The 14,621-nt window shown below is 44.2% G+C and overlaps 1 protein-coding gene across 12 annotated transcripts in view; it reads right to left on the minus strand.

Annotated features, from left to right (window-relative positions):
* The window catches only part of OSBPL9 (oxysterol binding protein like 9), a 1,355,357-nt gene that overhangs the window by 279,663 nt on the left and 1,061,073 nt on the right, over positions 1-14,621 (minus strand). For all 12 annotated transcript variants that reach the window (XM_085602637.1, XM_085602632.1, XM_085602635.1 and 9 more), the window contains one exon: positions 4,540-4,625. In XM_085602637.1, coding sequence (XP_085458763.1) covers positions 4,540-4,625 — 86 coding nt within the window. The remainder of the gene's footprint in view (positions 1-4,539; positions 4,626-14,621) is intronic.

The raw sequence follows: 14,621 nt of genomic DNA on the forward strand, positions 1-14,621 counted from the left end.
TGTGGCGGGCGGGATTGATTGCTTCCCCAGAGTGTCTTCGATGTGGTAGGGAGGAAGGCACTTTCCGGCATACTGTTTGGCAGTGTACGTCCTTAGATCGGTTTTTTGAGGGGAGTATTTGCATGCCTCTCAGAGGTACTGGGGTAGGAACTTCCTCGAACACCGCAGCTGGCGATACTCCATGCTATGGAAGGAATAGGGGGCAATATCTACAAACCACATCTTATGCTGTTGGGGTTTACGCTGGCGAAACTGGATATTGCTAGGGAGTGGAAGGCGACACGGGCCCCTTCAATGACTGTATGGAAGAATGGATTGGATTTTTGTATGGGGCTGGAGCAACCCATTTTTGTGGCCAGGGGATGCCCACGCAAACACTAAGATTTGGACTATCGGGGAATATGGTTAGAGCCGCCGGCAGAGGTGGAGACCCATTCATTGGGGTAGTTACTAGCATGGTCCAGTTGCAGAGAGGGGGAGGGCATGGGGGTGCGAGCTACTAGGGTGGGACATTTTGCTTGTTTTAGACAGAGAACAAGATTAAGCGGATGTAGTGAGTTGGGAGAGGGAGGGGTAAGTTAAGGGTGGAGTAACTAGTTATCATCTAGTTTGCCTTTGTCCTACATCTTGATTTTCAATATACAATTGTCGTTTGCTTTCATGTATATGTATGTGTGATGTGGCAGATGTCTCTGGAGTACAGAGCCCTGCGTTGTGATAGTCAATTGGCAAAATAAAATATGTTTAAAAAAAATAAAAAAAAGGATGGGGTGGGGCAAAGCTATAAAGTAGATGGTGTCTGGGTGGAAGTAGAGGAAACAGCATGGAGTATGCTGGGTTGGGCGGTATTGGGAGAATCAAAGACAGAAGAGAACAGAACTCTGACGTAATGCCTTAAGAGAAAGAAGTCAAATTAACTTGTTGAATGTGAGCTGTTGAATAATGCAACTCATCTAATGAAAAGAAAGTTGAAGAAGATAGGCTCCAGGGTAAGGACATATACAAGAAACTGAATTAAAGCCATGAACTAAGAAGCAAGCAAATGAGTGACAGCATTTTTAGCCAACATTAAGCAATGGGCTAGTCAAGAAGTACTGTAAGTTTTAGTGTGGTCCACAAGAAGTTGTTTGTAAACAAGAAGCCTCAACTTGTCTGTAGATGACCGTTACAAATGATTGAGTTGAGGCCTCCGCTTGCCAGGACAATGGGAAGATCGCATTTCGCTATATGCGGATGACATCCTGTTATATTTAGCCTCTCCCCGCTACTTGATAGCCCGAATCATGACCATCCACCTAAATTTGGGAGAGCAATCAGGATGCTCTATCAATTTGTTGAAATCCACAATATAGCTATTAACCCCTTCGCTGCGGCGCGAATTCCGCCGCAGCGCTGGGGGGATTTGGGGAGAGCGCGGCGCCGCCATGCTCATGACGGAACCACGCCGTCATGAGTCACGGGCGAGCTGTGCTCATGACGGCGTGGTTCCGTCATGACTCCACCCACTTGCGCTGATCGCCCGCACAGGCGGGGAAACAGCGCCGCGTGGGCGGAGCGGCCGCCAACGGCCGCAGCATGACGGAACCACTCCGTCATGAGCACACGGCGCCCGTGGCTCATGACGGAGTGGTTCCGTCATGAGCATGCAAGGGGTTAAGCAGAACTCCCCCAGTCCTACCTGCGAGGCTGCGCTGGTAACAGAAAGCTTCAAATACCTAAGAATATTTGTGACAGATAACCTAGATCGATTCTTCAAACAAAACATACAAACCCCACTGACGTGCCTACACAGTGACGCCCAACAATGGAGGATATTCCCGTTATCAATGTTAGCACGAGCGGCACTATACAAAATGATGGCATTGCCACGCTTTTTATACGCCTTACAGAACGCCCCATTTGTAATTTCACCAACATTCTTCCAGGCGGTAGAAAGCGAGATCCAAGACTTATTTTGGGACGGGAAGCCCCATAGAATAGCCATGTGGAAGTTAGTACGAGGATGGTACTATGGGAGTATTGCACTTCCACAGTTAGAAAACTACTATTGGGCTGCACAGTTCATGGTGGTTAACCAACCAACCACAGACCCCCCCAGGACAATCCGGAATATAGGATGGACAGGCATTTGTTGGGAGAGGGAGGATACCTGAGAGCCCTCTACATGAAACCAAAGGGGACAAAGCGGACAGGTTCCACAGAACACACAAACACCCTCTGGCACAGAGGGAACAAAAGGTTGGGGTAGAATGATAAACTGACTCAAAATACACCACTCTGGGCAAGTGAGAGACTGGGGGGACTATACACAAGTAAGGAATTCAAAAAGTGGGATCTCATCTGCATCACAACAGTGAGAGATCTATGGAAAAGAGGGGAAGTGGGGAACTTCAGTCAAAATATGACATGGCATCGACCGCATCATTTAGATACCTCCAGGTGAGACACGCCCTACGTACAGCTATTTCATTGGGAACTAGCCTCCTGGAGGCCTCACCCCTAGAGGACAGGCACCTCACAGAATATATGGACAAGAAGGCAATTTCCCGGACATATAAAAAGCTAATATAGAACTACTCCGACCCCCTGGAAAAACTCTAGGACCTCTGGCATCGGGTCTTAGGTGTACTGGACGATGATGACTGGCAAGAGGCGCAGGAATCTCCACAAGAAGTAGCCATTTCAGCTAAATTAAGGCTCATCCAAATGAAAATCCTCCGCAGAATCTACCTACCTAGAACTACAATGGCTAAAATGAATAAAGGACTGAAGAAATATTGCCAGAGAGCTTGTGGGCAGGATGTCACATTTTACCACCTGATTTGGGACTGCCCTGAGATAAGGAACTATTAGCAGGAGTTGGAGAACACAATGGCAGCAGTCTGTGGGGGGATAGCTGGGCCAAATCCAAAACTATGCCTCCTGACTGTTTGGGAGGAGACATACTTGAGCCGGAAAGATCAGATGTGGGTGACACTGGGAATAAGGATAGCAAAACGCAATATAGCTAGACACTGCGGGACTCCAAAGGCACCGCTACTACGAGACTGGGTGAAGGACTTGGATTCATGTATGATCACAGAGGGATGATATACAGGGGCAGGGGTTGCCCAAAAAAAGTGGGATTCGATCTGGGGAAAATGGAACTATAGAGGGGGAACCTGCGCCAGTCCTACAGAGATAACAATAGGGAACAGGAGATTAAGTCAGATTAGAGAATGGCAAAGTAATTTACGATTGGTTGTGACTTGATGGTGAAGTGTAAACGGACCAAATTGAAACCAGTTGTCTATTACAGAATGTGTAATCTATTAACAATTTTTTTTTATAAATCTCAACATTACCTCAAAAAAATATATAAAAAAAAAAAAAGATTGATTTGAATGACAGCATGCTGCAATGTGTTACGGTACTGATTACACAATCATTTTGCAAGCATAATATGCCCAGAAAAGCCTTCTTTGCAAGAAGAGTGACAAGTCAACATATAAAAGGCAGAAGGGAAAATATAATGAGAAAGGGAGTCACTGGTGAAATAGGGCATTGTTTTTCGGGAGGGAGGTTTCTCAAATTACGGTCTTGTTTGTGAAAAACTCCAGGTAATGCTAGAACTCACTACAATATAGACTTTATGTTCACATACATTTTCAAACCTCCTCTAATTTTGCCTGAGGTAGGTAATTAACACCCTTTCCGTCACCAGGTTTTCTGGAGATGAGAATATAGGAACAATTTCTTCTCAAATAGATATCTCATTAAAAAACCGATCAGTACAATAAGAAGAGCTCTTTAATGCTCAACCTGCCCCACTGATTAACTGACTGACAGGGAAATCACACAGCCTTCTCCAAATTACTCACAGTTCCCATTAGTGTTCTGCTTTCATTTTGTTAGAATCTGAGGGGCAAACTGTATGGAGCTACTATGTATATTACTCAGTCTTTATATATAACACATCAAGAATTATCTGTGATATGTCTGATGCTCTTTTCTGTATCCGTGCATGTGTTTTAACAACTGGCTACATGTACATATTATGATGACAATGAGCAAGTCATATTGTCCCTGTATGTTTAAAGCATTTCTGTGCCCAAACTGAAAGCATGAGGTTAGTGAGTGAAGCTAGGGAGTACAACTGTCCTGCTTTTTTGTACAACCATCTCATTTAAAAAGTGTTGTTTTGCAGCATCCTCACATTTTTCTGGCAAAACGTTGACTTATTTTATGTTGGATTATCAGAGGACCACACTTCATCTGGAACACAGTGGCCCTGTCGTTGGCTGCCGTATTTGCAAAATAATGTGATATATTCCTTAAGTCTAAATGGTTGAATTACTAGGTTGTAAAATGATGGGGCATTTGTGTCTTTGACCATATAGAGTAAACAGATATCACTATTTTTGTGTCAAGTGAGCAGGCCTAATTCAGATTTCCTGTCAACCACACCACACCAAACTATTACCAAGAAGGGATTCTCGTCTCACACCAAATGTAAATAACAAAACTGAAAAAATGTATAGGCAATTGTTAGAGACATACCTCACAAACAAGTCCGGATGTGCAAAAAAGTCTGCATACATTTCCAAAAGTGATCTTTTTTCAAGAATAAAGGTGGGAAGAACTACCTAAAAATGTAAATACACTTTTTTATTAGTTTTTCTGACACAAACGCAAAACAAGCATTTCTGTCACAATACTCCTCTCTCAAGGTATTCGTAGCGAAGAGTAACTTACGATAAACATACAATCATGCACTACTCAAAGGTGGCCAAGAGCTTGAATCTCAAATGCATGGCAGCCTCAAGATGGATTAACCTTGTAAAATTATTATATGTGTTCAAGTTCATAAACAGTCAAGCGAGTGAGGTATGACAGAGCACGAGGCATTCAAGAGGATGGAAGCTTACAAAACATATATCACATTAAATATTTATGAAATTTCACAGTAACAAGGCAATAAACACAAATAATTTCAAACACATTTTAGAAATACATGCTAGTTTTTTCAATTGATTATAAGTGTCTTGCTAGGATGGTGCCACATATACAAACTAGAACCAAGGACCACCACTTTACAGCACACAACAGGGCACAAAGAAGAAAATGATGCTGCAATTGTAAGAGGCTATTTCTTCAGAACTACTCAAACATTGCAGTCAAACTTCTCCTATGTTACCAAGTGCTGAAATGGGGTTAAGACTGGGATCATGATAGCTAAATGCATAAACACATTACTTAATTCCACGATACGTAAATACTCATTTTATTTATAGTGTCTCATATATGCACCACATCTAGAGGTGACGTAAGTTTAAGACTTAATTTAATGTAAGGACGGCATGGGATTGGGACAGTGGACATGTGACGGAAATAGTATGTGATCTGGGTTTTCAAACATGAAAACTGATACAGCGAGAGAACCGTGAGAACTGTGCATTCTAATGCACCAAGAACAATATTTGCCACAAAAAATACTTTAGAAGAACAGATCTGAAAGGCATCAAGTATGGTTGCAGCTCCAAGAAAAGACTGGGAAGGTGCCCGTTTAAATATATTCTGAGACTTCAAAGGGTCTTAGAAGTCTCAAAATCCTCTTCTTCAAATTCATAACATCGAAAGTATGGAAAAAATCTTTCTCTGGAACAGCGACTGTACCCTAGACCTCTTCACCTCCTGATCCTGGAACATTTATTTCACTCTCAATCGTCCATAAGCAGTTCAAGGCTCACCTTTTCAGACAATTCCTAGACTAAGTATACAAAGTGTATCACTGGACTGCACAGCAAGTAGGTATTTGTTAAGTTAGGATTCAAAAGTGTATAACCCTCTTCCCTTGACGTAATTCTGAGCACTTTACTATGCATGCAAAGCACAATCATACAGACTCTTCTGGGCGCACTATATAAATGATTAAATAAAAAATAAAATGAATAATCTTTGTAGCTCTCTGGAAATGTTCAATTTGTTTGCATGGAATCACTGAGGAGTCTCAAGTTTGGGGTGATATGGTTAGACCCTTGTGAATCTAGCTTCTAGTGGCAGAGATGTATCGAAGAAACTGCACTGAGGGTGTTTCATGTTCATGATCAATCGGGAAGCAGTGTGAAGTATTGTGTTAGGTTGGCTCAAGGTGAAAGCAGGTAATTTGATTAAAAAACTGTTTAGGCTTTTCAAATAATCAATGGCAAGAGAAACAACACTGGACAACAATAGAGGCCTGCCATTAGAAGAGGTGTTACCTCCTTCTGGAAAGAAGCTACACCTCTAGGGCAGACTACAGAGCGCCACACGCCAAGAGAAGGTTCTTGCCATCTTGGGGGTGGTAGAATAGAGCATCCTGGGATAGCTAGATGCCACACTTCACAGGAAGTTATCAGTCAGGATGGAGCCTAGCAGCCCATTGGCTAGTGACCGCGACCTCACCTGAGGGCACTCTGGGCATAAAATGTGCACCCCTGGCAGCCAGAACTCTGATCTCGCTGGACTGGCGAAGAGAACTGAAGGACTGCCCTAAAGCACCAAGGACCCAGCAAAGGAAAGACTGAACTAAAGTTCTTCTGCACCCGGACTAGAGAAGAAAAAGACTGTGCCTGTTGTGTCCTGCTTGTGGAGAAGTCGTCCTCCGAGCCCAGCTAGAAGCAGACACCCCAAGAGTGAGCTGACTGACTTCCTCTTCGCAGCACATGGCCACAAATGGTGAAGTAGCTGGTCTGGTGAGCTGGTAGCTGAGATCATCGGATTGTCGCTCCTCGCCCCCATGCAGCCTATAAGACCAGGACTCAATGCTCAAAAGTTGCACCAAGTCTGCTGGACCCGGGAGAATCATCAGCGTACATCTTGTCAGAAAATGCAATGAGCAGTTGTGCATCAGCTCAAAGACCATACACATGAGAAACATTAAGACCATGTTAAGGTCCAACTGTAGCATCACAGTTTTGGGAGGAATCATAAGTGTAAAATCGCAACAGGCGATTTAAACAAGGACGACCGGTCTAGTAAAAGCAAAAAGGTTGAAAAGCTTGAAAAATAAACTGTAATAGAGCCCAATGAAAAGCCTTTCTGGCCTAAAGACAAACCAGTGAAACATCCAATCGTTTGGCTTTTAAAGGGCAGACATGACACCAGGCCACAAATTTATCCCAGTGCACAGCATAAATAGACATTGTTGAAAGACGATTGATGGCACAGATGACATCTACCACTTCGGGTGGCCGGTGAAATGCAGTAAACTGCCACCTCTCAATCTCCACACATGGAGCTGTAGCAGTAGCCCAAACAGCGCAATGGAAGATACACGAGCAAGGTAAAAATACACTCTGGTTTCAAACAAAAATAAGACACCATTTGCCGGATGACCTTGAACATCTAAGCCTTAGGGCTCTGAATGGTAGATACGCAGGAGATAATCCACCGACCGCTACTTACCACTAACAGAACCAGCACAAGCCTGGATTATACCTTTCTGACTTTTTCAGTATTTCAGTATGTCCACTCATTTCAAATTAAGGACAGACCAGGTAGCAACCACCTTCCACAAGAGATATTATCTCTCCAAACTTAACAGCCCCAAAACACATTGTGGAGACAATGGACAAAACTTACATCATAAATTACAAATGAATCAAGATCACTCCAGCCATTCTAATGCAACTGCCCGCAATCATAGTGGACATACTCCAGAATTTCAGTTGTGAAGATGCTAATGAAGTCCTTAGGTGGGAGACCCTCATAAAAACACTCCAGGTAGCATATGCAAAAGCGAACAAACCAAAGCTCACCTGTAAAACCTTTAAGGAGGGGAAAGGTACAACACAAGATCAAAGACTCCGGCAGCTCCAAACTGCAATAAACGAAGTACTGCAAACTCTGAAGAAAAGACCGGGCGATTTGTTCGTCCTCTCAGCCTTAAGACTATACAAAACTCAGACCAAGAAACTAAAATGGTCAATAAAAAGAGCACAGGAAGCCGAATTCTGGGCTAAGCTACACACTGACTTAAGGTGTAACAATTGCGCCAGATTCTGTGTCTCGGTTAACCAACTGCTTCAACTTGGCCACAGTGGCATTGGCTCCTATATCCCAGAAGCCACAAGGGCAAAATATTTAACTGAACAATTCAATCATCCCAGCAAGCATATTGGGGAATTTCAGCCTCAATGTTAACCTAAGAATCATATGAGGTGAGTGTAGAAAACATTCTGAATCAAAACGCCAAAGGAAGGAGCACTGGGCCCCAATAGCATTTCTCTGGCGGTTTTCAAACATGACCTAGTCTTTTGAGGAGAAACCTTAGGACCGGTATTTGCACAGATCAGAAGGACGTGAATCCTGCCTGCATTGAGGAGAGGCTTGATTATATCTCCAATATTCAAAGGGGCGGAGGGGGGGGAGAAAGATCACTACCAGCCACCTATCGTTTAATTGCCGAGATTGACAATGAGGCCAAATATTTTGCCGGAACTGTGCTTGAGGAGATATCATCATGGGCTTCTAGTAATGCTACCATACCCTATAACTAGATAGGGTTCTCAAAAACGTCTAGCTCAGTCACAAATATTTTGGCAATCTATCTTCTAATGGACCCAGCTCGTGTCACTAACACACCCATGTTTTTCTGCTACATTGATTTCAAAGCAGCATTTGACTGCTTTGACCGGGGAAGGCTGTGTCACAAGTTAGATAGCAGAAAAACACCTCAAAGCCTGCTGAGTACGCTCATTACGCTCCATAACGACACGAGTGCGGGTCAAGATAGGTGCAGGAATACACCTTTCCAGGAAAATCCCAAGCACTCGCGGCTTAAAACAGGAGTGCGTCCTGGCACTGACCCTTTTCAATCTCTTTTTGGCAGACTTGACGGAGCAATTACAATCCTTTAACTCCCACGCCCCTAAATTAGGTGGCAAGGCAATATCCAGCTTTCTCTACGCCAACAATGTGGTACTGGTCAGCCGCACCCAATTGGGGCTGCAGCTGCTGTTAGACATCATGAAGGTCTACTCCCTGGCCAACGGTCTGACCATCAACATTGGCAAAACAAAAGCCATGGCCCACAACAAGAAAACACAAAATAAACCTGGAGCACCTCCCAGGGCAACTATAGCCAAAATCCTCAACTACAGAGACCGCAATGCAATACACTGCAGGCGGCACGCCTACAAGGAGATCTCCGTTATGAAAATGCAGCCGTCAGATTCTTCCCAGACTTTACCCTCAAGGTACAGCAAGAACGCCGATCCTTCGATGGAGTGAAGCGGGCCCTCAGAGACAAAGGAATCAGATATATGATGATTTTTCCAGCAAAACGTAAGGTTATAGCAGATGGTAAATCATGGTTCTTCACAACCCCATCGGATGTGCAAGCGTGGCTAGATGAAGGGACCACACCGAAGAAGAGATCAGCAACCGCAGATAGCTGGAGCGATTCCCGAGTGCGTCCACTGAGCTCCCTTGATGGTCGGACGGAGCCAGACAAAAGACGCATGACATCCTGGAGATCGAGATCCACTAGCCCCACGGCCATAGTGACCAGCGGAGAATGAACTCCTCCCATCTGACAGCAGACCCAGAGACTCATTGCAACACTCAGTAATGTATAGTGCTTGCTCTTTGACAAAGGGGTAGAGTCTACCAAGGAGGGTGGACACGGCGAAACCAATAATGTACTGTAATGCCCCTTTCCTAGTGAGGGCTAGAGTTAGGCCTTGGGGAACCTAGGGCGGCACCACACTACAGCCCCTGCAGCAAACTACGAGTTATGTAGGCGACAGGCACTCTGCTAGTAGGGGATGTGGGTAGTTTCGAACCTATGCAGCAGGGTAGCAGGGAGGGAAGCGACAGTTTATGGGGTTCTTCTATTGTTGTCTGTATTTTCATTTTCAGAAAGACACAGGGAGGGGGAAGGGGGGGGGGGGAAGAGGATGCAGGCCCCTGACTTTATTATGCTTCAAGAAACGCACTTGGTGGGGAACTCCTGTAAGGCATTAAACAAGTGGGGTTACAAATTGGTGGCGCATGCAGGATTCACAATCAGCTCACGAGGAGTGGGCATTATGGTAAGAAACTCCTTTACCCCTTGCTGTGAGCTCCACCCGGGCAGATGACCGGGGCAGATACATAGGAGTGACAGGTTTATGGGAAGGCCACACGCTAACACTTATGACAGTCTACGTGCCACCTGGCCTCCAGGTCACTACATTTAGAGACCTGGGTACTCTCTTACTCTCATTACCGGACGGTGTACTGGTGATTGGGTGGGAGGGGGGGGGGGGACTTCAACTCAGTGGCCTCAGGTACATTAGACCGACACCCACCAAATGAGCTTGGGTCATCTAATAGATGGCTACCTGACTTCCTGGAGGCGCTAGGGCTGGTGGATTGGTGGTGGACGTACAACCCAGAAAGAATCCAACACACTTTCCATTCCGGGGCCCATCATAGCCTTTCCCGCATAGACTATATCCTAGTTCCCACTTCACAAGCTGCTCACATCCACAAAATCAAACATTTAGCTAGAGGGATCTCTGACCATTCCCCGATATGGGGGCAAGTAGTCCTCAGCTAGGCAAAGGTGGGGAAGATTGCCTCCATCAACCCGTGGTATCTCCGAGACCCTGGAGTCCGTAAAGCAATACACACAGCCATTGACAATTATTTCCAAGAATACGTGGGGTCGGTAGAATCCTCCCGGACCTGTGGGAGACATTTAAATCAGTAATACGGGGACAGGCACTGTCGCCAATTGCTGGGATGAAGACAGACAGAGATTGTAGATACCGAGACAGAAATCAACAGACTAGAAGACGAATTAGAAAAAGAGGTAACACACGAAAAACTCCACTCACTGCACCTTAAACAAGACGAATACAAAGCTCTAGCATCTGACAGAGCCAAAAGTCTTGGGAGGGAAAAGTTGGGCAGAATATACGACCTGGGAGATAAAGCGGGGGGAAACAAATCGCCAGGCTTGACAAAAAGGAAATGGCGACTTGACTGGTACTAGAACGAATAGGTACAGATAGCAAACTTATAACCAACCCACAAGACATTGCAACTCATTTCAAGATGGTATACACGGCCAGTACACCATACACGGAAGATGACTCACACGATCTACTGCGTGATATAGCGCTCCCCACCTTATTGGACGAAGACCTTCACTTCTTAGAAAGCGCATTGACAAATGACGAAATAGCAGAGGCCATTAGAACACTGCATTCTGGGAAGGCCCTTGGCCCCAATGGCATACCCATTGAACTGTACAAACTTAAGCCCGACAAATAAGCCTCGTACCTGAAAGCCATGTTTGAAGAGAGCAAGGAGTTAGGGACACTGCCAATGGATCAAAGAGTGGCCACGCTGGTCACTATACATAAGGAGTGTAAACCCAAAACCAACTGCACCTCGTATAGGCAGATTTCCCTTCTATATGCAGAGCCCAAAACTCTGGCCACGCTCCTCTCAAACCGTCTAGTCAAAGTAATTGGCGGTCTAGTCCATCCTGATCAGTCAGGCTTCATGCCGCACCGTAATACGGCGCTGAACCTGCGTAGAGTACATGGGGTACTTGGGAAAGCAGCTACGATCCAAGAAGAAACAATGGTCCTGGACCAATTATTCAAGGAAGAGTTAGATTAATAGAATTAACAACTTATTTGAGCTTACATTAAATAGCTCCCAAATGTCTGTAAATCGTGAAAATAAATGTGCAGAAAAAACCACTAAGTATTATTACAATATATTTATTTAGTCATTTAAAGAAACAATCATTAGAGGGTCAAGAAGGTAGGAAAATGTTCTAGGGAACGTGTAAGGAGTGCTCAAGTGTTTATATAGGGGTCAAGAGAGCTCAAAGTGTGTAGAAAAGTAAAGGGCATATATTTACCAGACTGTACAAAACTGATCATCAATAAACAGTTAGATGCAACCTGGCCACATGCAAATTATTCATTTGAATTTGTAAGGAGAGTTTCCTTAAGGCTGTAAACAGGGGTAATGGGAAAGGGGAAATAGGTCCAGGTGCGGTAGGGGGTAGCGTCGACGTTTTGATCCGGCACTTTAGATACACCCAGATCCATCACACAATACAGTCCCACTTCCCGAAAGTCTCCTCCCATCCAGAACCCTCCCCACTGGAGGATCGATTGTTGGATGGTCACCTACCCGAGAAAGTCATTTCGTTAACCTATAAGAAATTGATCAATAATACGGCAGACCCACTCGGACCATTACGTGAGAAATGGTTAAGGGATGGCATTGAGCTAGATGATGAAGATTGGCAGGAAGCAGTGTCCTCCCCAAGAGTAGTAGCAATCTCAGCTAGGCTCAGGCTGGTACAACTCAAAATTCTCCACAGAGTATATGTCACAGGGCCTTGTCTGGTACGCATGGGTAGTGCTGACACAGAGATTGTCGGCGACAATGGAGTCAAGAAGGCACGTTTCTACACATAATATGGGAATGCGACTATATAGTCATATTGGCACAAAATCCACGACACTCTAAGCGAAGTGCTCACACTTGTCTTCCGCCCGGAAACATGTAGATGCCTCTTGAACATATGGCAATCTACTGACCTGAAAAAATAAAATATAAATATATATATATATATATATATATATATATATATATATATATATATATATATATATATATATATATATATATATATGTAAATTAGTGCGTAGTATTAAATACTGCATGAGCAATAACGTTTTTTCTCCTTTTCAAACAGAGAACAAGTTACTTACCTTCGGTACCGCCTTATCTTGGAAACCATTTAGCCGCAGACTCCGTACATTACAATATGCACAGGCGTTACAACTGTGCACCGGTAGGCAGTGCATACCGGCGTCATCCACGCCACAAGTGACGTGCAAAGTGCCTATATAGGCATCACAACAGCAGGCTTACCTTAGTTTGTGACTACTTTCCACACCAGGAGCATGGAGCCATAGTGAGAATTTGTGACCAGTGCACCAAAAATGAGGTCCTCTTGAGATGGAAATCTGAGTTCACTGAGCGGAAAGGATCAGTAAGGAATCTCTGGCTGGATAGGCTTTACTTGGTAAGGCATAATCAAGGTAAGTAACTTGTTCCTTGTTTATCTGATAGAGACTTCTTGACACAGATTCCTTACCTTTGAAAATATGCCCAAGCAATACCTCCCTGGACAGTCTAGGCTGTAGTGCTTGGTAAAAGTGTGCAGTATGCCCACGTGGTTTCCGGAGAGATATCCAGAATAGGAACTCTTCAAGCTAACGCAGCGGTTGCGACCTTGGCCCAGGTGGAATAAGCGAGTAGACCTTCATACGGTTGCTTTTTGGCCAATGCGTTACAGATCTTTGAGTAGAGTACTATTCATATGAAAATGTTTCTCTTCTGCACTGCCTTTCCTTTCTTTGGTCCAGCAAACGCAAAAAGATTTGATCGTCCACCCGGATATCTTTGGTACGATCAATGTAAAACAACAACGCACATTTTGGATCCAGGCGGTGGAGTCGCTCCTCTTTTGTTGGAAGGGTGAGGTGGGAAAAAAGTCAGCAGTATGATATTTTAGCCGACGTGGAAGAGCATTAACACTTTTGACAGAAAGAAGCACTGGCACGAAGAACCAGTTTTTCTGGGAAGAAAGGGGTATATGGAGGATGTACAGATAGCGTCTAGAGCTTGCTAATACTCCTGGCTGATGTTATGGCCAACAAGAAGACCGTTTTGATGGTCAGCATTCTGAGAGGACTATTATGCATGGGCTTAAAGGAGAGCATGCAAGGAATTTGAATACTAAATTAAAGTCCCATTGGGGTATAATAAAAGGTCAAAGGGGAAAGAGGTATTGTAAACCTTTTAGAAAAAGTGTCACAATAGAAGACTTGAACAGGGAAGGTTAGTCCAGTAACCACAAGAAAGCAGAGATCGTCGAAAGGTACCCTTTAACTGTGGCCAAAGAAAGGCCTTGCGGGGTGAGTGATACCATAAACAAAAGAACTTCAGAGAAAGGTGCAGAAAGAGGATAAATCTGTTTCCTGGTGCACTAAATCACAAAATTGTTCTATTGGCAGACGTATATGGTTGTGAGGAAATGGGGTGCATTATATGATGTGGTTGTGCCACCTCACTATGTAATACACTTAACAACCCCTTTAGGTCCAATAGGTTTTATCCGGAAAACCCTCAGCTCAGGCCTCGATAGCTGTGGCACTGTGCAGCAAGGATTAAACAAGGAACAAGAGTAAAGGATTTAAACAGCAGCAAAACAATTGCAGAAGAAAACGACAACAATCAAGAAGTCCGACACCGATTTATAAAAATAGATTATTTTAAAAAGAATTTAGACACTAGAACTCAGCAGAGATTTCCAGAGATATTGATTTTAGAAGCAATAAAAATTCAAAGCAATTTCACTCAACCCCAAACAAGCCATGGCAAATTCAACTGAACACTTAGAAACATTTTCAAAGGAAACTTAAGTAACGGTCAATGCAGTCTGTAAGAAGTACTTGGGACGACCAGTTCCGGCAGGGAACTAGTCAGGGGACCAGCCAGATCCTCAAGAATAGTTACCTTCAGGAAGAAGCAATCCTTTAGCATTTCCAGGCACTTTATTTCTGTTTGAAATGGAT

This window comes from Triturus cristatus, chromosome 4_2 (assembly GCF_964204655.1).
Source record: "Triturus cristatus chromosome 4_2, aTriCri1.1, whole genome shotgun sequence".
Taxonomy (NCBI): domain Eukaryota; kingdom Metazoa; phylum Chordata; class Amphibia; order Caudata; family Salamandridae; genus Triturus; species Triturus cristatus.